Source organism: Ochotona curzoniae, unplaced genomic scaffold (genome assembly GCF_017591425.1).
Source record: "Ochotona curzoniae isolate NIBS_2020 unplaced genomic scaffold, NIBS_Ocur_1.0 scaffold_2476, whole genome shotgun sequence".
NCBI lineage: Eukaryota > Metazoa > Chordata > Mammalia > Lagomorpha > Ochotonidae > Ochotona > Ochotona curzoniae.
In genome coordinates, this window is record NW_024467095.1 from 4,804,670 (window position 1) to 4,830,713 (window position 26,044).

Genomic DNA, 26,044 nt, shown 5'->3' on the forward strand with positions numbered 1-26,044 from the left:
CCCTTATATAACACAAGAGCTCAAATTCAATTTTATTTGGGGATAGAACCAACGGCATTTGATTAAATATATAAAATCCAAGCTTGTGTTCTCTTTGGCCAAATTACAAAGAGGATTAGGACTAGCCACATCCATCCATATTGAACACAGCTGAACTGAAAGCTGCTATTTTGGGCTGCATCATTACTCCGCCCTCTTCCAACCCTAACCTTCTGTCTGACTTGAACCTAACTCATATATCTCCTAGCGTCTTGAAGAACTCTTAAAATGTGTGTGAAGTCATCCAAGTGCCTCGGATTTTATTCCAATATAATACGTTTTTAAATGAAAGTCTTTTTGATTGCCCTATAATTTTCACTAAAAAAATACATTTATAAAATTTTTAAAGGTTTCGACAACTAAAGGTTTTACAACTAAACTTGCAAAACCAAGTTTTAGCAAGAAAATGTTCTTCTGAGGAGTGACAATACACCTTTCATCATCACAATCCATCAAAAATACTAGAAATGCGTATTTTATTAACTAATTCCTAAAGCGGAAAAGTAAAATTGCATTGAAATGCACCTTGCAATGGAATTGGACTTTTTACCCAGCTCGTTCATGTATCCACTGACAGAATATTACTTGTTGCTAAACTGAGAAAGACTCACAACAGCATTAATATTATCTTTCTATAAGCACAGATGAAATTTGTACACATTAACACATAGATGCTATGGGAGAGTTTATTTATAGCAACACTGAATCATTCTTTGAACTCCTTCCAAGATACATGAAAAAAAATCACAATAATTTATCATGAAATGTTCAAAATTTGTTGAAAACAAACTGAAAATGGTCTCAGTTGTGAAAGATGTGTTACCTTCAATTTCCCTACTGGATATCATGGCATATTTAGATGTATCTCTCGCCTTTTTAGGGGCAGGAGACAGAGCTCTTTTAACCCTAGAGCAATTCTCATCAAGGTAAATGAACGCTGGGACTTTTCTTCGGAGGGCAGAGGGCGTGTGTGCAAGGAGTGGCAAAGAACTTGCTCTGAGGGATCTTTAGCAGATAACACCAAAGGTCCCCATGGACACTGAGTCTTGAGACACCAGTCAAGTGCCTGTGGACCCTTGTAGGGACTTCCGGGGTGCTGCAGGTGCACATGACTCCCAGCAGGGGATCCCAGCCCTCTCTGTGGCCAGACCAGAGCAGCACATCAGTTACATGTCAAGGGGCTGTAGCGAGAGCTACAGTGCAGGTAGGCTCATGCTTTAAAGGAATCTGTTTCAGGGTGCAAAATCAGATATTTTAAAATAGAGGAAAAGGGATATGAGGGAGTAAAAATGACTAAATTACAAACCTAAGTAGCGATGGAATTTTTCACTTTGGTACATGATACGATAGTTGGGTATAATTCTGTGTTGCATTTAATAATAACCACCACCCTTAGCTAAGACAACACCACGTAACAGACACTACCATGCACCCTTTTGTTTGTGTTTATTGGCGTGCTATTAGGTAATTACTTATTCTCCCTACTCCAGGGAGTCGAGAGGGTAAGTTCATGCCTACGGTGATAGAACTGGGAGGTCGGCAGCGTGAGGTGGAAGGCATTCCTGCGGCCCCAGGCCTTTGAGGGTACAAGATTCAGGAACGTGGATGGATCCCGAAACAGAGACAAATGAATCATGTGCTTTTGCTTTCTGGAAAAATGAGCTTGAAACTGTCAGCCTTTATAACCACACCATCTAGAATATCAGTTCAACAGCGTGAGTACTAATGTATCCTAATTGCCTTTCGGAAAAGCCAGAAATTTTTTGGTAACAATTCAAATTGCCTGGATCAAGAAAAAATTGTCCTAAATCAAATGATCTAAGAATATAAATATTCTCATCATTAACTTTAGCTCATTGAAAACTGCCTTGCTTAAATAGTGGCCAAGGAAAAACAGAATTGGTTTAACCTAAATGTGTATACATCTCACCCATTTCCTGGAATTAGATGAAAAATTTTAATTTTCAAATACTTTATGTTTCCATAGCCATAAATTTTTATTCATGGGTAAGTTCTTAACAATCCCAAGCTTTAAAACATACACCAAACTTGGGAATTCAGAAGGCAGATTCAGTGAGATTGAAGCAGTTTCATAGTTGAGAATTTCAAATTCTCCCACAAGTGTGTGCCACAACTGATCAGGAGCAGAGCCCAGAACTACAAAAAGCAGTGGAGGGAATAAAAATTAATCATTTACTTTGAGTGGCAGAATCTTGATTGCATTATATTCAACAGTCTTGGAGAACTCAAAGGCTTTCTTTATTAGACCTGCTGGAATTTTAGAGTGAGACATAAAGGAGCAGAGAGATCTAACAGTAACGAGCAAAGTTGAAGTTGTAAAAACTTTACCGCTGAACTCTGCGTGTATATGTCTACTCATTTTCATTATATGAATGCCATCATTCACCACTATTTCCACTAAGCTTAAACACAAGTCTTCCTCACATTTCCAGTAAAATAAGATCTGACAGCCTATTTGAAAACTTTTCTATTTCTATTAATAGTCATTGACTAGAAAATTCCACTGTTAGCTGGTAATATTTGTGACAGGTAAAATGGATATTTGTAACAGGCAGTACAAAAAATGTGCAAATAGATGTATTTGACAGAAAGATACCTGATTCATATAACTACAAATGCTTTCAATTTCATCAGAAGAAGAGGGAAAATATTTTCAATTTATATGCTGTATATTTTATGCCAAGTATTTACTTTAGGTTTTATTAAGTGTCATGGTTAATCACAACAGAAAGGGAAACATATTTGTCATAAGAATAGTTGTTCAATAAAGAAAGCAGTAAGACAGAGGGTCTCAGCTTAGGAGTGGTTGTGCTGTTAAAACCAGCTGAACCTGCAGCAGATTTATAACCATTCCCAGCTCTTCCCTCACACCTCTCTCGAATCAATTATCTGAACGCTGGTCTCATATCAATCATAATCTCATTCTTTACACAGGATGTTTTAAATGGAAACTTAATTATCATGTGTGATTTAAAAGTTCTTGCTGTGGTAGCCAGGCAAACATGACGCCATCTAGCCCAAATCAGTCTTTCCATTGTGTCCCAAGGATGGAGTACTTAATTCTAACTCCCAGTCACTCATTTCCCCGTGCTGCCAAGCCATCGTCATGAAGCCACTTCCAAACGAGGCACTCCCTGTTCATAAAGGGAAAGTCCAAGATGCTACTGCAGAGAAGGGCAACGTGGTGAACAGTAAAAGACCTTCAAGCCTTTTCTTTTTTCAAACTGCATTTTTGTGAGAACTCAAAAAGTGATACAGGCAATTCTTAAATATTTTTAAACTTAAAAAAATAATATTCCTTTTCAATATTGTGTGCAGTCAAAGCCTTTGGTTTGTATATGGCTGAATAAGTGGAAATGCAAATAATCTAATTTACAGAGACTTTACCCACAAAGTGAAGGACATCTTGCTCATTTCATTCTTAGCTAGATTCAGAATATGTAATCATCTGTATTTGCTTACTTACACATAATGATTTATTTCCTTCAATCATTCTAGATAAGAATAAGCTTTAGCGGTGGGCATTGTAGTACAGGCCGTTAAGCCACTGCTCTGAATACCTGAGGCCTATATGGAATTGCTAATTCCAGTGCTGGTTCTCCCACTGTATATCTAACTTCCTGCCAGTGCATCCCTGAAGGCAAAGATTTTGTCTCGTTTGTTACCATGAAGTCATCTTCTTCTGTTTTCTATTGCTGAAACTGAATAGCAAAGCCAGGGTGAGGTACAAGGAATCACGGTGTATTTGTATTTGATTCAGGGTACTGGAGGCTGGGCATCCAAGAGCACGAGGCTAGCATCTCCCAGCCTCCAGGGAGGACCCTTTCTGAGGCCATCATATGGAGGGCAAGGCAGGTGCACCTCCTCAGGTCTGTCTTCCACCTATGAAGCTGCAATGCCTTCTGGCTTCATCTAACCCCAATTTCTCCCCTAAGGGCCCCATCTCCAACCACCATTCACAGGAACCTGGGGATTAAGGGTTCAACTGCGAGCTTTTGAAACCATAGCAGGGCCTTCACATGAAGTCTTGCATATCTGTGGTAGGCACCCAGTAAATATTTGCACAACGAACATACACAAAAAAATCAGTCAATCCGTAAGATGGCTTTTCACAGATGTGGAAGACGCATCCGGCAGGTGAAATGACAAACTCATGTCTCTTGGCTGGGTACAGCACATTCCATCTCCACGCCATTCCCAGGGCCCAGGAAGCCAGGCCTTGGGCGTCTTCGATCCTGTACTTCCAGCCAAACAGCTCCAGCACTGGTGTGTTCCTCTTGTAGCCTTTCCAGTAAAAAGCAAGCAGATCTCTGAGTATTACTCAGCCTGAAGGAATGCCATCATTCCGCCCATTTGTATTTGAACATTACATTTCTTTTCTAGTTTAACTCCTGAAAACAAGACAACGAAAAAAAAGTTCCTTAGCATACTGTTTTTCTTCTGTGACTTCTGAATAAAGAGCAATGACGCCGCTCCGTGAGCGAAGTAGAGATTCTTCACATAGATGATCTAGGCAACCGGCACATAGGAAAATTTTCACACTTCTCAACTAAATTTGGGGAAATTTTCTAGTAAAAACTGTCCTTCCAGAAATTTCTAAATTACCACTTCAGAATTGTGTTAAAGAAAAAAAAGTGGGAGGCGCTGTGATATCCGGCGGTACTGGGCTCTAGAAGATTGGGCCGTCTATGGTCATACCACGCTGAACGCGCCCGATCTCGTCTCATCTCGGAAAATTGGGCAGCAAGTATACGCAAGGTCACATGGGGTGGCGAGCCACGCTGCATGAGCACATGGCTGTGAGCACCTGGCCTTTCCTTTCCCGCCTCAAGTTCATTCCTCCAAATTTTCAAGCCCTGCTTCATGGAGATTCTAGAAACTGGATGCCCAGGCTTGGGGAGGCACACACTCTCTGAGGTCAAAGGGACAGAGTTATGCATGTTAGCGAGTGAGAAAATCCAGAATTACTAACAAAAGCAGGGCAATAGGTCTTCGTGTTGCGGCAGATGCAAACACAGACTCACGAGTGTGTGTGTGTGTGTGTGTGTGTGTGTGAGTGTGTGTGTGTGTGAGTGTGAGTGTGTGAGTGTGTGTGAGTGTGTGTGTGAGTGTGTGTGAGTGTGTGTGTGAGTGTGTGTATGTGTGTGAGTGAGTGTGAGAGTGTGTGTGTGTGTGAGTGTGTGTGTGTGTGTGTGTGGACTCCATACTCCGTGTTTCTGTCAACTCCACAGTGCTCAAGAACCACAGGGCACTATTCTCCCTTTGTCCTCACAGCACTAGGTCGTGTTCACAATGCAAAGACATTTGGGTTGGAACCAGGTTTAAAGTGCAGACTGGAATAAAACAGAAATTGCACAAAAGACACGTGTCCCAAGGAATGCAGTCAAGGCCCTGGGTCTCTTACAAGTGCCAGCACGAAATCCGTAGCCATTACAAATCCTGTACATTGCAGAATCTTCCTACGTGGAGAAACATCATTCACTATCCATGTCTGACAAATGTGCTGAAGTCACTCCAAATAATTTTGTGGCTCAGGCTAATTAAATTACATGGAGGAATTATCATACTTCAGAATCTCTACTTAGCAAAATAGGATTGCTACCAGAAGCTTAGGTTATCAAATAGCTTTTCAAGATGGATATGTACAGCCCAGTGAAAGAAGGTCGAAGCTTTGCTGCCTAAGCTTTTTGCTGTTTTTTCTCTCTGGTTGGACTGCTCAGGACATCAGTGTAATGCCAACAAGGACCACTTGGGGGCAATAGAGCAACTTTTTTGCTTCCCCAAATAGCTAGGTGGGTTTCCTTGGTGACTTAGAGAGCTATTTCTTCCATTTTTTGAAATCATATTTTAATATATGGGAGGGAAAGCCTGTATTTCATTTTAAACCTACAATCCATAAATCACATAGGACAAATGCAAGTCAGACTTTCTCCCGAAGGCAGCAAAAGTCTGTCTTTCAGCAGACAAATCAGTTTTACCTAGTTGGCACATTTGGGAATATTTTATATTTAGAGTTTGTCACAGCCTTTGAGACAGCTACCAAAGAGTAAAGGGGAATTTTAATAGAAACTTTGAAAATGACAAACATGTAATATGCTCCAATGCGTTCTGGTGCAGAAGTACTTTGCTTCCTATACTCAAAAATGCCAGCATATTTTCCCCGTCTTCTGTATAAACATTACTATAATTAATTTTGGGAGACGCCTGCAGCTGTATTTTCACTGTGATCACTTTGCATTCACCTTCCACTTTGCAAAGGGCTTATTCTCCCGAGGAAACCGGTCACCGGGAAGGGCACTTGCACGCGAATTTTGCCTTCCACTCCGTGTCTCAAGGCATTACTGGTTTGACTTCTCTCTAAATCATGAATAAATCTCACCTCTTTTTTCAAGGGCTACCAGCACGTTCAGTCTCCTTGTGCCTCAGTGGCCCCTGGAAGCACTGCTCAGGGAAGTCTCCTGCCCCTCCACCCCGGGCTGCTCTTCTTCCAAACACTTACTTACAGTGAGAGATTGTGGTCAGAAAAAAAAAAAAAAATCAGAAACCAGAAGCACACTCCTGCGCTGAGGAGGACAGAGGAGAGTCCACAGTCTGCGCATGCCCAGGTCCGGCTTGCTCAGCATCTCCCTCCTCCGTGAGCCCTGTACTCCCCATCCACGCAGACACAGACTGAACCGGAGAGCAGACGCTCCCTTCCGCCCAGGCACAGGGTCGGCCAGGAGGCTGAGCCCCCCGGGTTTACGTGCTCATCTTAGAACAAGCCAAAGTGTCCCGGAGGCGTCTCCTCCCAGCCTCGTCTCCGCTGCATGATTACTATTTGAGAGGCAGAGAGAGGAAGAAACAGACACTTCTTCCATCCACTGGTTCACTCCCCAGGTGCCCAGCGCAGCCAGAGCACTGGTTAAGTCCAGCACTGGTTAACCAGCACTGGGAAGTCCAGCCTGGTCTTCCAGATGGGCAGCAGGAAGCTCTACTCGGTCCTCCCGCACTGCACCCCAGGACCAGGAGGTGAGACACACAGGCACTGCCCGACCCCAGGCCCTCTGCTGACACAGCTGCAAGCCCTCCTCATCCACTCCACATTGAAACACTGGACTTGATATCGATTTTCCAGCGTTGAAGGGAATACCAGTCAGCCAATGTGTTCACTAGGGTTCCATTTCAGGTCTACGCGGTTACAATCATACATTATAGTTTTATATGTGTTACAGCTACACATACTACATAGAGAATATGTATCAATTCATTACGTTTGCATAAAGCTGTAAGTTCATTTCAGTAGTTCAAAAGAGACAATTTTGCAATAGCAAAAAATAGGGCCTGACACAATAGCCTAGTGGCTAAAGTTCTCGCCTTGCACGCGCTGGGATCACATATGGATGCTGGTTTGTATTCTGGCTGCTGCACTTCCCACTTGGGTCCCTGCCTGTGGCCTGGGAAAGCAGTTGAGGACGGCCCAAGGCTTTGAGATCCTACACCCATGTGGGAGACCAGGAAGAAGCCCCTGGCTCCTGGCTCTGGATCAGCTCAGCTGCGTGCTGTGGCCCGGGCCCTGGGGAGGCTCTGTGGACACAGACTCATGTTTCATCTTTGAAACTGAGAGCCACGGCCTTCTCCCATGATTCTCTGGGCCAAATAATGTTCTCTCTGTGATACAAACTCAATCTTTAATTTGAATGAACTTACCAAATTACCTGACACAACTTTTATGGGACAAAGTTGGGAAAAGGGCAAATGAAATAAATGAATAAGTGAATCTTTTGTAAAGAGAGAGAAACTTGTCAGCAACGTCCTCAAAGCAACATGGAGCTGTTTTAGATGGAGGCGCTAAAATCAAGCACCGTTACAATCACTGCTTTTCTGGAGCTCACCACATGGGAAGCAGTACTTGACAGCGACATGGACTGGCCGGTGGGACTGCGCAGTCCCACGTCCATTTAATTATAGCTGGCTACCCATAGTTTCTAGTCATAAAAAAATCAGACTTCTAAATGAACACCTTTATGTAATTTTTAAATTCCATCCAAGCAAGAGTAGCTTAAGCCATAGATCTTTTTTTTTTAACAGACTCTCAGGAGCAGCCTTTTAGTCACATTCTTTCTAGAGCTGACATAAATCTCCCAGGCCTTCCAAGAGCCAAACGCTCAGGGAAAAACATCTCGTACAAGGTCTGTTCCAGAACCTTCCGTTTTAGACAGAAAGCGAAGACACGGAGAACACTGCATGTGCCCAAGAGCCCGTGCAGTGGCCTTCTTCTGCAGTCATGACTCGTGTTTACCCTGGGGATGCGGCATCCTGCCTGACACGACCAAAGGCATTGCATAAATAGCGACAAGTGAGGCCAACCTCCTCCCTGTCACTGCGACGTGCATCTCCGAAGAGCAGCTCTTGGCAGTGACGATGCCCCAGTCTCAGCCATAGGCACTCTCCCCTCCATGCACATCTGTTGACTGCAGTGAAGCAGAGAGAGCTGTGGGCTCTGGGTTGGAGAAATGGCACCGGAGAAGGCCAGCATGCTCGCAGCGAGCCGCTGCTCAGACCCACAGCGGGAGCTGCACCTGCAGCTGACGCTGAAGATGGTTCTCACACACACTTGAGAAGCGGCTCTCGGGTTTCAGCTACAAGGGCCTCATCCAGAAACTCAGAGTGTCGCATCCACATTGCACTTACTAGAGAACAAACTGTCATTTTCTGGTTCGTTTGTCAATACCTTTTATCCGTCATTGCGAAACAAAACGCCCTAGAGAGGTTGGGATAAAGTGGACTCGGGCAGTCTCTTCATAGTGAATTTTTAAAATGACCTTTGATTCAGTTCAATCAACTCTGATTCAGTAATATGCAAAGAAGCATCTTCATATAATTTTGTATCTCATAACAACTCACGAGTGTCAGTAGGCATAGCATCTTCAAACATGCCATGGTTGATCGAACAATGAATCAATTCAAGTTATAGCTCAAAAGGGCAAACTAAGGCTTTGGGCAAAAATCTCCTGCCCCAAGTCACCAGTCACATGAGCAATACATTTTCATAAAGACAGGCAGCTATGGTTACAGGTATAAAGGATCTTCAGGTTCATAAAAAACTAACAGGCCAAAGCTTCCTCCCCATTGGCTAGCTTCTGACTCTGTAATTTATGATGGATGAAGGGATAACGTGTGACTTTTTACTGTAAGAACCAAATTTAAATTTACAACATTTCCTGTAGTTAATCCATATGATTTGAGGATAGAGAGAGCCAGGGCACATTTAACCAAAAGTTATAGTTACAATGGTTCTGGAAAAGTTCAACTCCTGAATTCCTACATACAACTGGTATAACTGGACTCCCTTTACAATTAAATTGATACCTTTCAATGGAAAGCCATTTTTAATAAAATATTGCTTAAAGCTGGATTTATGAACCCACTTAATCTGGCAGTTTTAAAATCAAAGGGTACGTAAATAAAGGTTATACTATATACTAATTTTCTTTCTTTTTTCGTATCTCCCCTCCTTCTAAATTTGAACATCCTCTGCAAACATTGAACACCTAAGCTCTGTAACTGTTATCAAGCCATGGACAGGGGTTTACAACAAAATTTTGATTTACAAAGCTTGTATGTTTCAGTATTTATCAAATTTACAAGTCATGGTATTTTTTAGCATTCCCCGAAGCTCCACAAACTGTCTCAGCAGCAGCAGACCGGGAAATCAATGAGCTCTTGGTTGTATCTGTTAGTACTTTCATACTTCCTTTAGTTTCCAGAATGTTCTATAAAAAGCCAGTTGAGTGGGATTGCCTCACTGCACTGTGCAAAAATCAGTATGCACTTAACTAAGTACTTTTGTTTTTGAATTCAGGACTGTACACACACGTGACCACAGGAATGCACACATCTGCATTGTTTCGTGGCATTTAGGCACAGCGTATGACATAATGCTGACATAGCACGGATGATCTTTACAGTAAATCATCTAAAAATCGCACAAGGAAACTGTATTCTAGAGGCTGGTTAAGTGATTTACCAGATCGCTATGATCCATTTATTTTAACTGAAGTCCAAAGAACTTAAGCTGAAGTTTACATAAACAGTCCCTTGTTTTCTGAATCGTCAAGCATAACTTTGACCTTGTAAGGAAACATTCCTTTCTTGCACATTAACCCAGGAAGTTGCACAAGTTCCCTCCAAAAGCAGATAACAGCATCACCAGAGGTATCAGGAGAGAGATCTTGACAAGATACGTCTCAAGGAGAGGACAGAATGACAAGGGTTGTGCAAGTCCCCAGGCTGCAACTGCAGTTCGCCTCTGCTCCACAGAAACGACCAAAGGAAAAATAAGAACCCTTACAAATAGTTAGTAAAGCCTGAAAAATCTAAAGATAACCAAACCACAGAGGGTTTTCTTCAATGATTTACTCTCAGGAAATGCATACATAAAACTGTCACCAACAGGCCATTATTCCCACTGGCATGGCAGGATAGTACTGAAACAAATGAAAAGAAAAAAAAAAGATACTTCTCAGTAATTATTTAACATACATCAGATCTTTATAGAGTTTTGTTAGGATGGTGAATTGGCACTGGTGGAATGAGAGACAGGCAGGAATCTGAGTGGAAGATGCTGAAAGCTCATTTGCACGGATGGAGCTGGGATGGGGAGGGGCAGAGAACAGGGACAGAGCTGGAGTCTGGCGAGGGGATCCTGGAGCCTGCAGATGTGAGGTGGGGGCAGTGTTTGCTTTCATCCTGGCTCTCCTCTGAGTTCTCAAGGCCACCTGTTTGACCCATAAACTTAGGAAGCCAAGAGAAGTCAAGTGTCGGCCATGTTTTAAGATACGGAGGCCCTACTACAAGTGGAGACTGATCCATTTGAATGAAATATGACAGAACCAGTCTACTGCTGGCTAGATATTCTTCAAAAACTTTCAAACAGGTTCACAAAGGGACATATACCAAGAGCTTTCGTTTCGAAGCACTGTTCAGTCAGGAGTTGGAGCACTCACTGCGTCTACTGGAAGAACAGGCAGGTCAACCGCAATGGAATTCACCGGATGACATTCTGCACATCATCAACAAGATGACACTAAAGATGGAAACCAGCACAACCAGGCTTCTTTCCCAAAAACACATAGTGCTGAATACAAAAACTCTAGAGGAAGCAAAAAAAAATCTCCCATAGATTTGTTTATACGAATTAAAAACACACAGAAAATGTGTTTGACAAGAACATGAAAAATGCACATAGACCACTGTGAGAGTAATCACTGAAGGGACAGAGGAAATGAGAGGGTTGAGTGAAGTAGATAAATAGACAAAAGAGAAAGAACTGCTCCATGGACTGTTGAACATTCTAGAAGAGCAGAAATCCTGGGCTGTGCTCAGGAGACGTGTGATGACTGTGTGAGTTATATGACTTGATTTGACATGTCTGCTTTTCTCTCTGAGCTCTGACCAGTAGGTTTGACCATGAAATCACAATTTCTGTAGGTCTAAAACAATCAAATCATTTCATATAATTTATTCGATTAGAGGGGAAAATGGCAATAATTTAATAGCCATTAAGGAAACATAAATAAATAACCTCTAAAGACCCGTGGGAGACAAGCTAAAGGAAGTCAAATTAGATTCCAGTTCCTCATGGTGAAGTGAAAACCACAACTGTTGATATGACTGATGTGGCCTGATTGTTTTTAAGATCAAAGAAGCCGCCTGAAGAACTGAAGTCACCATGCAATGGCTCAGTGGCTGAATGCACCAGGATCCCATACAGGTGCCAGTTTGTGTCCCTGCTACCCCACTTCCCATCCAGCTCCCTGTCTGTGGCCTGGGAAAATAGCGAAGGACGGCCCAAAGCCTTGGGACCCTGCATCCACGTGGGAGACAAGGAAGACGTTCCTGGTTCCTGGCTTTGGATCGGCACAGCTCCGGTCATTGCAGTCAGTAGGGGAGTAAACCAGCAGACAGAAGCTCTTTCTCTCTGTCTCTCCTTCTCTTGAAAATCTTCCTTCCAATAAAAATAAATAAATCTTGGTAAAATGTAAGCTCTCTGCTATACCGGGATATATAACACCTATGACCTCTTACCGTGCCAACATGCAAATTTTTATTGATACTATTTAGATTGGCCATTTAAAAAATTCTCACCCTGAGAGAATTTTTTAGCAATTCACAAGGCAATTTAGGTAAGATAAATTCTGAAAAACAAATCAAGTTCTTCCACTTTCCAATCCCTTAAAAACTGAAAGAGACACTTGTACAGTCTTTCAGCTTCCTCCTATCTGTAATCTGAACAATCACCTCTGCAAAATTGAAATTATTTGCAATTTATCAAAGATGGTGTCATTAGACTTTATCTGCAACTGACTTAACATGAGTCACCCTATATAACTAAGGTTGAGGTTATTATTATCCTTTGTAACACATCTTCATTACCCGTTATAACATGGCTTGCTGTAGAGCACTATTGATCACTCATAAAGCGTTCCTTACTAACCAGTGAAATAAAAGAGGTGTTCTGCTTTGCAAAAATGGAGCAGAATGATATTTTCATTGCTTGCATTGGCTTTGTTTTTCCTGAATCAGTGGAAAGTCAAGGTGAACAGTGCACTGCTGAAAACCTGCTCTACCGTAGGTCAAAGAATTGAACTAAAATGATAAGCTGAGGAATAAAAAGACGTAGCCTTATGATCCCCGGTGAATTAAGCTGTTTCTAGTGCGTCTTTGAACTTGTGCCTGTTCTATGAGACTCTTCTTGCAGTAATAAAGAGATGCAATCTTGGTTCAAAGGGATTTGATAACCACAAAGGTCGGAGAACGGCAGCCCAATTCCCGTTACTTATCTGCAACCCACGTGTCCGGGGAGCTTTTACCTTGACAGTGAAGCGCTTTTTCTTTGGCGGATTCCAAACTGTACCCGTTGAATGAATGAATGCGCGCAAAGGGGTTAAGGATGTCACTAACACGTATGCTTTCAGAATCACGGAGAGATCTTCAGCTCTGAAGATTGTTTCGTGTGAAGCAAGGGCTGTTGTTTGATTCCTAAAACCATAAAACATTGTAGTTAATGCTGCACAAAGCACTGGATTCTCAAATTACCCCAAGCTGTGGAGACCCCACACATCCTCCTGCAGACACCACCTTCAATAAGTGAAGCTGCTTATTAGAATCACCACCAGGGGGAGCTGAGCTATGGGAGAAGAGATCAAAGTAAAAGTTCTCCCTGGGAGATTTAATCAACTTTTTTGCTTGTTTTTTTAAGAAAGCAAAAGCTATGAAAATACTATTTAAACATCTTTTAGTAAATAAAGTTGGTTACATTATCCATGGCCTCATATTCATGACACTGTCCCACGAATAATGATGTAGATTTCATTCTAGGAGCAGCGAAAGAACTTTCTGACAATATCATTTTTTTGCCCTGAGCTGCCTTTGTCTTTTTTCTTTTGCATGGACAGATGCGTATTCGTTCGGTAGCAGACAGGTTACACAATATCCAAATGCTTTCTCTACTAGTTCAATGCTACCTAATGCCCCTTATGCCAGGTAACCAGGAATCAGCACAAGGAATAAAATAAAATAAAACAGCTCATGCCACAAGGAAAAAAAAGCTTTCTAATGAAGGAAATACATTTTCATCACAAACGATACAAAATGTATAACTGTTTGCTTTTCTATACCATGCTTCTAAATGTTACATATTTAAGTTTGATCAATGAGAAACTGGCAATATTTTAAAACTTTTGGAGTTGTGCAAGCATATAATCTTTATAATTCTTCAATAAATATGACTGATTTCTGAAATACTGCTTAATACAGCTAGATAAGGCAAACGCAGTTTTACCTTTGATAAAATAATTAAAGTATCTTAGTTTTTCACTCTGATTAATTTAGTATTAAAATTCTTTCCCTAAAGGAATGTGGAGTAACGCAATTGTACAAATGCCTTCTTAGATTCTTGGAGGCTTAAAAACAAACAAGACTTAACAGATGGGAACAAACGCATTTCTCCATACTTATAGACCAAGGCAATGCCACTTAGGTATAAAATGGAAGTTAAAACTTTGTAGTTTTCCACTGTCAAGTCTTTAAATTCAACTTCCATTAATATAATTTACCAGATAACAGTCCAGTACCCAAATGTCTGTTCTATGAGAAGGGAAGTCTGAATTAGATGAAAAGAAACTCCATGACGTTATTGTTAAGGAAGCAAAGCTGAAACTGTCATAGTGGAATTTAATCACGCAAACCACAAAGATGTGCTCTATGCCGTTCTCTCGTTGGGCTGTCTCCTCAAACACAGATTGGACATCAACAATCAATGAACTTACAGCAGCTCAGGTCTCCATTGCCACGCTTTCCATGTGTGCAGCTTCCCTGGTTTTAAAAGATGACTTGAAGTATTTGGCTGGGATTGTACTTCCGGATCCAGGCACACAGAAGGACTCACAGGCAGTCGCAATTCTGCAAAGATTCAGAAGGGTAGAAGAGAACCATCTGATTGTTGCTTTCTGAAGTTGCTTCCAAACTAGAGTACACCCTGTTCCACTCCAGGAGCCACAGGAAAGGCACAGCAGTGGATCTCCCTGCTGTGAATCCAGATGGGATCCATGCACACCCAGAGAGACCTTTGCGTTATGGCATATTCTGACCCTGACTAGGACCACAATGGTGGCCTCTGAGTCCCGACATCCTCGTTCAGCAGGGAGACGGTGTGATTTCTCTAACCATATCATCCCTTGCAGATCCCTCCCCCGCAGAGCGAGGGGCAGCCTCTCCAGGTAAGAAGGAGGATGGCTGGTGGGCGCGACCTCTGTGTGGGATGAGAATCTCTTGGAGAACATGTGCGTTGATTTCCTGACAACACAATGCAGTCTCTCACACCCCATTCCCTGGAATCCTCAGCAACACTTATCGTTTGTAATACATTCATTACTAGGTTTTTTAAAAACACATAAAAATGAAGTGCTTGCTTACTTACAATCACCCATGTAAATATACCAACACAAAAGTACTGCAAATTTTATCAGAAGTCTTTAAGTGAAAAGACAAAACATCCTCTAACTCAAGCCCAACTATCCCTTCTACTAAAGATCATGCCATATTAACTTTTCAAGATCTAGATAAGGGCATGGATAGAAGCATACACTTCTTAATATATAAAACTGGCAATATTCACATATTGATATGCATATAAATGTAGTTCTGCTATCATAATGGTCCATACCTGGTTTATTTAGCTATTAATAAACACTAGAACCATTCCATGTAGTTGAGTAGAAGTTTAATGGCTATTTTAACGATGAATTTAGATCTAACAGAATCATTCTTATATGGTATTTATTCAATTCTTTTTGCAATATTTTTTGTTATTTTAACAACATTGCAATGAATACATTTTATGTGCAGGGGCAGATTCTTATCAGAATGTGTAATTGCCAGCACAATGGGTAAAGGCTTAAACAATGTTTTGGATATCACCACATTGCTTTCGAAAGCATTGCCCCAATTTCCACTTTGTCCAACGGCAGGTGAGAGTGGTTGCCTACTCCTTGGTCACAGTGCTGGATTTTTACATTACAGAATTCATCTGGCTCTCGAATCAGGAAAAAGCATTTCAATTATTCTCCCCCTTGTGCACACTTCATCAATACTAACATAGTCTGATTTAAAACACTTCACACTCTTAAGTAAAAGTCAGCAGGAGTCAAGCTGTTCAATGTATTCCCAAATCTAATTATTTAACACAGTGAGACCTTGCTCAGAAAATGACATCATATTTGTAAGCCTTCCCATTAATGAAGTTCTAACACATTATAATAAAAGACATTGAAACTTCTTGGTTTCTGGAGATGACCGATGAAGAGCCATGGGTTGCTTTCTTTTCTTAGACGTTGATTTTTAAAAGTTGAAATTTTCATGCTAGCCTTTGAATTTTTAGAAAGAAAAAAGTATTTTTAATTAAAATTTTACTAAGCGGAATTTTCCTTTTAAATGTGTTGCTAGAAGATCCTCTCCAGAAGAATCATTTTGCAATCTCCCTTTGTACAGCAGGATAACAGCCACATTTCCTCTGATTCACCGCTTACTTTGCTGCCATGTGGAACTATGGTGAGTTGGAGCCCCAGCTTAGCTAACTTGGAAGAAGTCAGAGAGATGAATCCTTCACCAAGGAAGTATCTCAGTGGTTTCAAGGAAGTTGTCAAGAACATGCCAAAAGACTCAACATTTCAGTCACTTTCTCCTCGTAGCTCAAGGGGAGGAATTTACAAATGAAGTTGAGAAAGTCCATTGTCCTTTCTCCTGGCAGCCATTCCCTTAGCCTCCGGGTGTAACCCCTCTACAAATACCACCTCATCAGTTACATGCATAGCAAATATAAATGAATAAATGCACCAACTGCAGTGCTAGCCAGGAAATCCCTATTAGGTCCCAGCAAAAACAGATGGATGGCAGACTCCCAGGGATGAGTAAGGAGCCTGCTGACAAGAGCAAGGTGTGATGGGAAAGCCTCCCAGCGCTGACCAAACCGGAAGCTCCTACCACCCATGGCTCAGGAAGAAGTGCCCAGCAGGAGACAAAAACAAAAAGGCAAAAGCTGTGTGCGGAGCCACTATGTACGCATGATGGTTGCAGCTAGGGAAACAGCCCCCGCTCACGCCTCAGCCATGACAGATACATGCCAACGTTTTCCTCTCCTCAGCATGATATCTGAACAGAAGCCAAAGGACGAGGGAGTTCACCCGAACAGCATACTAGAAAAACAAGGGCTTAGGCCACAGCTCCAACCCACTAGACTCATGTCCTGGAGAGACAAACAGCTGTGTGTGTGTGCACGTAGAGAAAGAGTGAAGACAAAATTTACTTTGACCTCAAGTAAGAACATTTGTATATGCCAACAGGATGGCCTAGGAAGGTCCATACAGAACTTTTTTGTGGTAAAAGGTAACTGAATATTCGCCAACTATCAACAATTATCCAGTGTTCGATGTACTATTTCTTTTACTACACCGTGATGCCTGCAAATGGAGGAGGAAGGAAAGTGCATAAACACACATGTGAAAGAACATTCCGGTAGCTAGAACACATCCGTTTCTGTGGACGGAGGAAGCAGAGAACTCACTGGGTTATTGTGGCATTTAATTCTGTTCCTCTGTTTATTGTTTCGAGAGAGACTTTCTCTGCAAACAACCAAAAAAACTGGCTTTCAGCAGATGCATGATATGCAGACAAAACGCCCTGGACAATTTCATATCTTGATATGATACTATATAACTGGGTATCTAGACCCTGTAATACATCAATTTCTTAATACATTTTTACTTTTCATGTTATGCAAATAGTATAGAAAATGCATGCACCAAACACAATTATTACTAGTACATAACTCTAGCCTTAAGCCAGGCAACTCATGATTCACTTCTCAAGATCAAAGATTATTGTACCTGTGTGTGTTTGATACCAATATTTTACTTTCTATGATTTTAGAAATCTTTCATATGCTGTAATATATCTATATAAATCAAGCCACAAATGCAAAAAGGGGTAACTCACTTTGTTATAGGAAATGAAATGCATGTCTCAAAGTGGGGACATAAAAATGACCAGATCAATTATATACTGTATACTTCAAAGTCCATCATTGCATAACCACCTAACCAAACCAATCAATCAAATGCTTATTGAACACTAAGTAAATGTATGTCATAAATGTTCTCTTTTCCTCTCTTTTTCAGGGGACGTGTCAAAGCCATGCAACCCGACAGAAAATAATTTTCCCCATGGACTGTGCTAGGTTTTAACCGTGACAACATAAGAACCTTGAATTCTGCTCATTTTCCTTGGTAATAAAAGCCATGTCTAGACTACTGCTTCAATTTTCTTGCCCTATGATTTCACTGCAATGACCAAATAGCATGAAAGATTGTTTTATTACTTTATGGCAGCTTAATTTTCCTTTGATGTTTTTCTGCATGAAATTTTTCAGAGGAAAAGAAATAAAAAATGGAAAAATGCTTGACTACTCCAGCAAGACCAAAGATGAATACTTTGGCATAAATTAATGAGCATCATTAATAATCATTTGAAACACATCCTCTAACAAATATTACTACAAATACAAGTGTACAGAGTGCAACAAGTATAACAGAATAGCTACCCAAGCCTGCTCACTGTGAAAATAAGTTAATTACTTTATTAATATTAAACTTTTTTTTTCCTCAGAAAGAGTTTCTGGAGCAAACCATAAAATATTAGTAATAGAATTTGGATCAGGGTAATTAATAACTTGCTGGGATTTGGTAACCATGACTGCAAGTTCTTTTTAAGCATATTTAAATCAATCCTAATTTAAATGCAAAGCTCAAACTCTGGCGGTCATTGCCCCTATTTAAATGATTCCCATGCATGAACATCTCTCTCCTTTCCTGCCAGTTTCTTGGGTCAATCTAACCTTTCATTTTTGTCCTGTATTTTTGGTTGAATAAAGTATAAACAATACTGCTGTCAGTTTCATTCTCTGTTCTGTATTATTTTCAAATAAATGTGTTACATGTGAACCAAACACATGCTCAAAATATCAGGGTTTTCTTAAGATTTAATTCCCGGAATGAGGCAAAAAGGCAACCATCAGGTACTAAATGGATATCTGACAAGAGAAGAACCAGAGCCAAGCCAGAAAAAAGAGAAAAAAAAAGGAGGGGGGGATGTAATTGGGAGACTGACCAACATATTTCTTTCTGAACAATTTGTCCACAGGTTTTTCCCTCCAGCTGACCGGCGATGTGATGGCAGCCCCAGGGTCAGGTTTGGAATAGACGGGACTGGCAAGGGCATGAGTCAGAAGCCAGGCAGACCCTGACAAGAGTTTGTGAGTGTCTCAGTTTTCAACCTTAGCTAATTAAGCTGATCCCTAGCCAAGTCCGGCTGACCTATTTAACATACATCTTTGAAATGACCACAGAAATAACGATTGAATTGGTCCAAAGGGGGAAGGGTGTTCACATTTGAAGTGATTAATAATTCCTGGTTGTTACAAATGTTAATTAGGAGATTAAATTTTTGTCCTTTTCCCTCTTCTTGTCTGGATTTTAACCTGTGAAGTTAATGTGCTTCTTCAGAGAGAATCTAGGCCAGGCCATTCAATTCAAACACTGTATATTTTAAAAGGATATGCTCCAAATTTTGCTGGAGATATCTCTCCTGTTTTGCACTGTGGACATGTTTTTAGTTTCTAGATGAATATCTGTGGACATGTTAATTATTTTCCTAAAGCTGAACTGACTTTTGATATCAAAACTTCGTTTTGGTTAACAGTAACAATTGACACAGCTGTGTAGATGCGTGACACTTGAGCTTTGTGTTTTAGTCTGCGTAGACGCTTTAGATGAGGCAGATGAAGGATAAGATCTTGTTTATGTCTTGCTATTTCCTACCAAACGTGTTGGCTCCCTCAAGGAAAACAATTTTGTGACACCAGACGCTTTCCATAAATTGAGGTTGTGGAGTCAGTGATTTAAAAATATCTCGTGAGGGGTTGGCACTATGGCCTAGCCTGTTAAGCCTCTATTTGCAAAGCCAGCATCCCAGCAGGGCATCAGTTGAATCCTAGCTGCTCTGTGTTTCTGATCTAGATCACTGATAATGTACCTGGAAAAACAGCAGATGGCTCCTCAGCTGCCTGGGCTCCAGCATCCCAGTGGGAGACCCTGATAAAGTTCTTGCCTCCTCGCTCCAGCCTGGCCCAGCCCCAGCCAGAAAGGCCATTTGTACAGTGGATTGAAGCTCTCTCTCTCTTGCCCTCTTTCTGTACTCTGTCTTTCAAATAAATGAAATAAACTTTAAAAAATAATTTGTGAATTCTAGCGTGACTGAGACTCAAAGTCATGCCACCACCACTTGAATTTTTTCTTATAGCTTAGCTGTGTAGACCCAGTAAATGGAAACTGAATTTAAAGTCTTATAGTAGAAAGAATTCAAGCTGGTTTTAAATGAATAGAAGAAATTATTGCATAATAAAAATATCAAAGTACAGATTTTCTCCTCCTTAAAAAACAAAAGGAAAAGATTTATGTATTTGAAAAGTACTGTGACAGGAACTGGGAACACAGAAACAGAGAAACATACTGACCTATCTGCTGACTCACTCCCCAAACGTCCACTGCTAGTTGGCATGGGCCAGGGCAAAGCCAGGAGCCACAGCCCATCCCATCTCACATCTGGCTACAACGGCCCAGGCACTTGGACTATCTTCTACTGTTTTCCCAGAAAGAAGTGTTTTAGTTTTTATCTGCTTCCTTAACACAAGATAATGCTCAGCTCTTCCACAAAGCACCATTTTTGCTTGAGTCTTTGCCACACCTGGCTCAGTCCTCTAGAGTTGCCACCATGTTCTATTGCCTGACTGGCTGTTCTGTTCCTTCTCTCTGAGAGAATGGGATTCAACTGAGCAAAAACAGGTTGAAAGAAATGACAAATGAAGCTTCCTTTAGGAGAAAGCTTGAATATATGAGTGCTCGTGTAATTTTGTGGATTATGTAAAGCAGCAGAAGTTCACGGCCATTATTATCCATTACCTGATTTGCACTTGAGGATTTCAACACAGTGCCCGAAGCCAATCACTTCATCTGTCCCCAATTCACAATGGCCACTGATTCTCAAGTTGCTCTTGATTCTGTATTTTCTTCAACCCCTTAAATCTACAGTGGATGTTGGTCCCAAGAGCTTGAACTAATATTAGGGTACATACTTATTTTTCTTTTTATATTATTTATTTACTTTGAAAGGCAGAAATGGAAGAAAGAAAAAGAGACACAGAGAGAGAGAGAATGAAAGAGAGAGTGAAGGGGAGAGAGAGATCTCTTTGCTGATTCTCTCCCAAATGCCGGTAACACCACTACTGTAGCAGGCAGCAGCTGGACACTGAGCCCTCCAGTCTCCCATGTCGGTGGCAGGGACTCACCAAGCTCGGCCATCACCTGCTGTCTGCAGGGCGCACACTGGCAGGAAGCTGCAGTCAGGAGAGCCATGCCTTGAGCATGGACACTTCAACATAGGATGTGGGTGGCCCGAGTGACAGCTCAACCTCAGTGCCAAATAGCTACCCCAGACACACATTTCTGATGAGAAATGTTCAAAATTAATCCAAGACTCCACTTTTTTTTGTTTGTTTGTTTCCTTTGCAGTGCTGCTTTCTTCAGTAAGCTATAATCTATCTGATTCACGGCCTGATGCTCACTGCGGAACTGAAATCTTTCAATATGTTATTAACAAGAAAATACTCATTAAACCCTGTCCAGTCAGTAAAATCTCCTTAACTAAAAACTCAGAGAACACCTGGCACATTTCTCGTTTGGTTCTTGGCACAGCACATGTGAACTTATCAGGGAATCACTAGAAGATTATAAATACGTATTGCGTTGTGGGTGGCATCTTTGCTTTTTCCGTCTGCTATGAATATAGTTGAAAGCTCTTTCCCTTCCGCGACACAAAGTTGTTCCAAGATTGGCTGTTTAACTCACACAAGACTGAGGAAGGGATCTTGAAGCTGAAGCAATACCAAATACTGCACCGAAGAAGACAAGGCGTAGCCAGCTTACTTAACCACGTCATCACCTTTTTTCTTCCTAAATCTGTATTTAGAGTCCAAGTAAACTTCCTGCGTCTGCAGCATTTGGATCACTACAGTATAAATAGTCATGACTTTTCCTCGTGCAGGATAAATGCAGCTCTCGAACCAAACTCTGCACAAGAGAAATATTTTAGGTGCAGTTGCGACACCATCAGTGCATAGTGGCAACGAACACACCATCACCACCCCACAACAGGAAAAAGAGAAAGCATCCTAGTTTTGGTGGTGTCATTATTCTAAACCCTCGGGTCCATAAGACATTGCAAGACAACTCTGGTTACTGCTGCACAGTGTGGTGGAGTGTGTCGGAGTGTGAAGCTGCTCTATGGCCATCAAGAAGTCCAGGAAATTTAACCTTGACTGAAGAATGGTGAGTGCGGCCTGACAGTGAGGCACCTGTCACCAGTCAGAGCGAGGAGGAGCTTGAAGGCGGCTCAGGGACAGCAGGATGACCCGAAAGAGGAGGACAGCTTCCATAGCATCGCCCTTCAATTCCACACATTCTACCTCTCGTTTTGGTCAAGACTGAAACCATACTAGAAAAATATATTTCAAGTTCTCCAAGAGACATTGAGAGTACGACATTACAGATAACAGAAAGAAATAGAGAGATGGATTTTGCTTACAGACGTGGTGAAATGCAAGCTTTGGAGAACACAAAGGAGTGTCCAGTGCCTGTGCAGCTGAGGCCCCAGCAGCTGCAGCAGCTGCAGCAGCAACAGGAAAAGTGGGCATAGCACGAATCTCAGTTCTAGAAGCAGACAGCGCAGCCACAGCTGCCGCCACCAGGTCAGCCTCTGCTGTTGGCAGAGGCCTTCAGGTGGGCGGGCATGACCACAGGAGTGCAGTGACAGCAGATGGCCACAGGACATCAGAGTAAAATGGGCGAATGATGAATAGCCGTGCTGAAGAAGAGAGAAATGTGCTCCCTGGCTGGCAGTATCCACCCTGTGAGACCAAGAGGGACTTTGGGAACAGTGCCACCATTCCGAAGGACATGGACTGGATGAAGGTCATATTGGTAGGGTGATGCCTCGTGTTCTGCAAACCTGGCCCTTACAGGTTTGTAAGGTTTGGAAAGGCACAGCGCTCAGCATCTACTGAACAGTGAAGTGCCCACGGCCCTCCGTGCACACAGCCAGGCTGCAGCTAAGCAGTGGAGTGTCCCTGCGGGCAGCAGTGTGCTGGCCTCAGCCCATGCCGCATTCTCACGTCCCGGCGATGCTGAGGAAGACAAGGCTGCTGCAAACCTAGCACTGAACCCTATAACCTGTAAGACGCAGCACTGCATCCGGCTTTAACACCGTGAAGTTTTTAGGAATGTGATTTCAAGGTCAAGCAAAAGATCCCTAAGCTTTATTTATTTATTTATTTATTGAGACTTTTCCCCAAGAATTTTCATGAATTTAGAAAGGCATACTGCCAACAGAAACAGGAAGCATGGAATCCTGTAAGGCTCCTGCTCCAATCTCCATTAGCAGCGGTTCCATTGAAAGCGGTTCTAACTGTGCACCAACGATAGCACCTCGATAGCCACACAGACAGATCTTCACAGAGTTCATGGAAAATGCATATTATGAAAAAACATTCCACGCTTATCAAAAATTTTGGCATCAAAACAAATCTATTTTTAATTCCAATTTGAATTGTTGAAGCCTCCCTATGACAAATTATTTTTAATCTTCTTTAAGATAATAGTTAGGATATTATGTAGGTTTATTAAAATTAATGTATGTGGGCAGTTACTGATATTTTGCTCCAGATGAACCATGTGACAATAACACAAGATCAAGTGTTTTAGGTATCTGATCTCACGCAGTCCTTCTCAAACTCAAGGAAGCAGTCATGATTATCCCTTCGGCACAGAAAGCTGGGGAACGAGGAAGGAGGGGAAGACCCCAAGCATCGTGCGTCATTCAGTAGCCAGGACGGGGCTTGACCTCTGGCAGGCCAGCTCAGTCCACACCTGCGCACAGTCTATGGCCATACCACCCTGAACGCGCCCGATCTCAGAAGCTACACCTGCGCACTGCCCTGCAGCACCTGGTCATCAGGTCAATACATTACGAGCCCTGGGAAGTACTCTCCTGAGCCATCGATTCTACAGGGCGAAATGCAACAACAACAATTTGACTTATTACAAATTGATTTGCTAGATCTAAATATAGTATCCTCTCATCTCCCCAAAAGTCAAGACGACACATCCTTGGCCATCCTGAGTGGCCCAAGCTGGGGTCATGGTCAAGTCCAAGCGGAGGCTGGTGGCTGTGCTCACACCTCACTCACCTCCAACTCCACACCTGAGGCTGCTGTGTTGTCTGGAAAGGTTGCAGGTGGTGTAGGGAGCCGAACCTGCAGGAAGCACCTCAGGAAAAAGGCTAACAGAGACATGGAAGAAAGGACCAGGAGGCCCCTCCAGGGGGTGTGCAGGTGCACACTGAAGGACTTGCTTCAGACTGTCTCAGGCCTCAGTTCCCTTTGCTGAGGTCCCTATGAGAACACCGAAACAAAGCAAAACGAAACCAAGAGCAAACCCACAGTCGGCCTGGAGTAAGTCACCTCACATGTGCTGATGAGTAAGTGCTGCGATAAATAAGATAGGGGAGCAAGAATCAGGAGAGGGGTTGGGCATTGGACCTGATGGCTAGCAGGTGCAAGCCTCCTGATGGCTAGCAGGTGTAAGTCTCCTGGCTGCTGGAACTCCTGGAGGGAGCAGGGAACCGGATTCCCCCACTGTGCAAGAGATCTGCACGGAGCTCCTGGCTCTCACTGCGGGGGTCTGGGGAGCGAACCAGTGAATGGGAATTCGCGCTCTCTGTTTCTTGCATTAAAAAATAAACATAATAAAAGAACAATTTCAAATTTTTAATAGACCCAGGTGTACGTTCTCTTTCAACGGCGTCTTTCTTATTTTCTCACATTATGAGACAGGCTTATAGCACACCGTGCTGGTTCAATGCTGCTGTACTAGTTTTAGGAAAGTACGTCAGGGCTAGATCTTCTGCGCCCTAGCCAGGCGATCCAAAGGGCTTGGACATCTATTTATTCCTCTAGAAAGGACACGAACACACCTGTCCCCCTCCATGGCAACAAAGAGTTAAAAAGAGTAAAGTTTGACACAACGTCTGACAGAAGTAAAACAGTTAACGCTGCTTCTTATTATACGTGTATAATCACATAACATGAATCATAAAGCTCCACTGTAATTAAGTGTAAAAGAAGTGGGGGGGAAGCTGTACTAATTTTGCCTGTGACTAAACTCCTGACTGTGCTGTACGTACTTTACTCCTTCTAAATCAGCACATTTCTGAAAACAACAACTCATATTGCTGTGACAGTTTTATGTCCAGGTGGAAAACTGAAAACCTCCTTCAATTTCCCTCTTAAATAGCCTCGGTAAGAATCCCTTATGTATGCCTGTTATACATTTAATAACACGTAATCTTTCAGGAAGAATTTTTGCAACATCGTAAGGAGAGAATGGCCAGTGCAATTTGTTCCCATTTCACACATCCAGAATTCCTGTTTGTGAAAGGAATGTCGACATTGGGAGTTTACTGCTTCTGTGTCCCTATGATGTCATCAACGCAAGCAGCTCAGGAGCAAGGAGGAAGTTCTGTGCTTTGCCAGTAGGTGGTGCTAGGAGAAGCTTAAAGAACATAATCTGAAAAGTTACTGAAGCAGTGCAGCCCAGGACTTGAACAGAGTCAGAGCCTCTTCCCGAGACAGGAATACACCGAACCCATCGTCACAGAGCAGAGGCCGTTTAAAACGACACCATTCATCCTGTTAATTATACTTCTGCTGAGATACAAGACCTTTTTAATCACAGCTTCACCAACTGCAAATGAAGAAGGCATCTAAGCTTACATTTAGAAAAACGCATTTCGCATGGCTGTTACTTTGCTGTGGCTCGCACTTTGCATTTCTATCAATACGTCAGGGCACATCAAAAAGTGTGTGACAATAGAGTTAAAACACTATTTTATCACACAAATAATTTGAAATTTGTACAGTTTTTTCATAATGCACAGTTTCCATGAACTTTTTTTGTTTTTCTAACAGCTCATCGGGTTGGAAGAGACTAAGCGGCTGTTACGAGATGTGGGTTGTAATAAACTGCACTGTTAATTATCATGGTCACAATGCGACGTTCAGGATGCTGGCACCTAGCAGCATAACTGTGTGTGCTGTCTGGTCCATCCTGGTCAAGGGCAGTGACAACCTTCTCTCCTTACACACCCAGCGAGCATCGCCTTCCTGTCATCGTGTGCCATTTGACACAAACCTATAAAGCTGTGTATGTCAGCCATGAATGACTCATTGTATTTGGATTTTGCTTTCTAATATTTGTGACAAGTCGCAAATCAAAAATCA

At 42.1% G+C, this 26,044-nt stretch overlaps 1 protein-coding gene and 1 pseudogene across 1 annotated transcript in view; both read right to left on the reverse strand.

Moving 5' to 3' along the window:
- CPED1 (cadherin like and PC-esterase domain containing 1) overlaps positions 1-26,044 on the reverse strand; it is a 211,846-nt gene that overhangs the window by 116,175 nt on the left and 69,627 nt on the right. Inside the window, exons 5-6 of the mRNA XM_041002454.1 lie at positions 14,370-14,502; positions 12,912-13,080 (exon numbers count right to left, since the gene is read on the reverse strand). Of these exons, the coding sequence (XP_040858388.1) occupies positions 12,912-13,080; positions 14,370-14,502 (302 nt within the window). The remainder of the gene's footprint in view (positions 1-12,911; positions 13,081-14,369; positions 14,503-26,044) is intronic.
- On the reverse strand, positions 25,810-25,909 carry LOC121171049 (annotated as a pseudogene).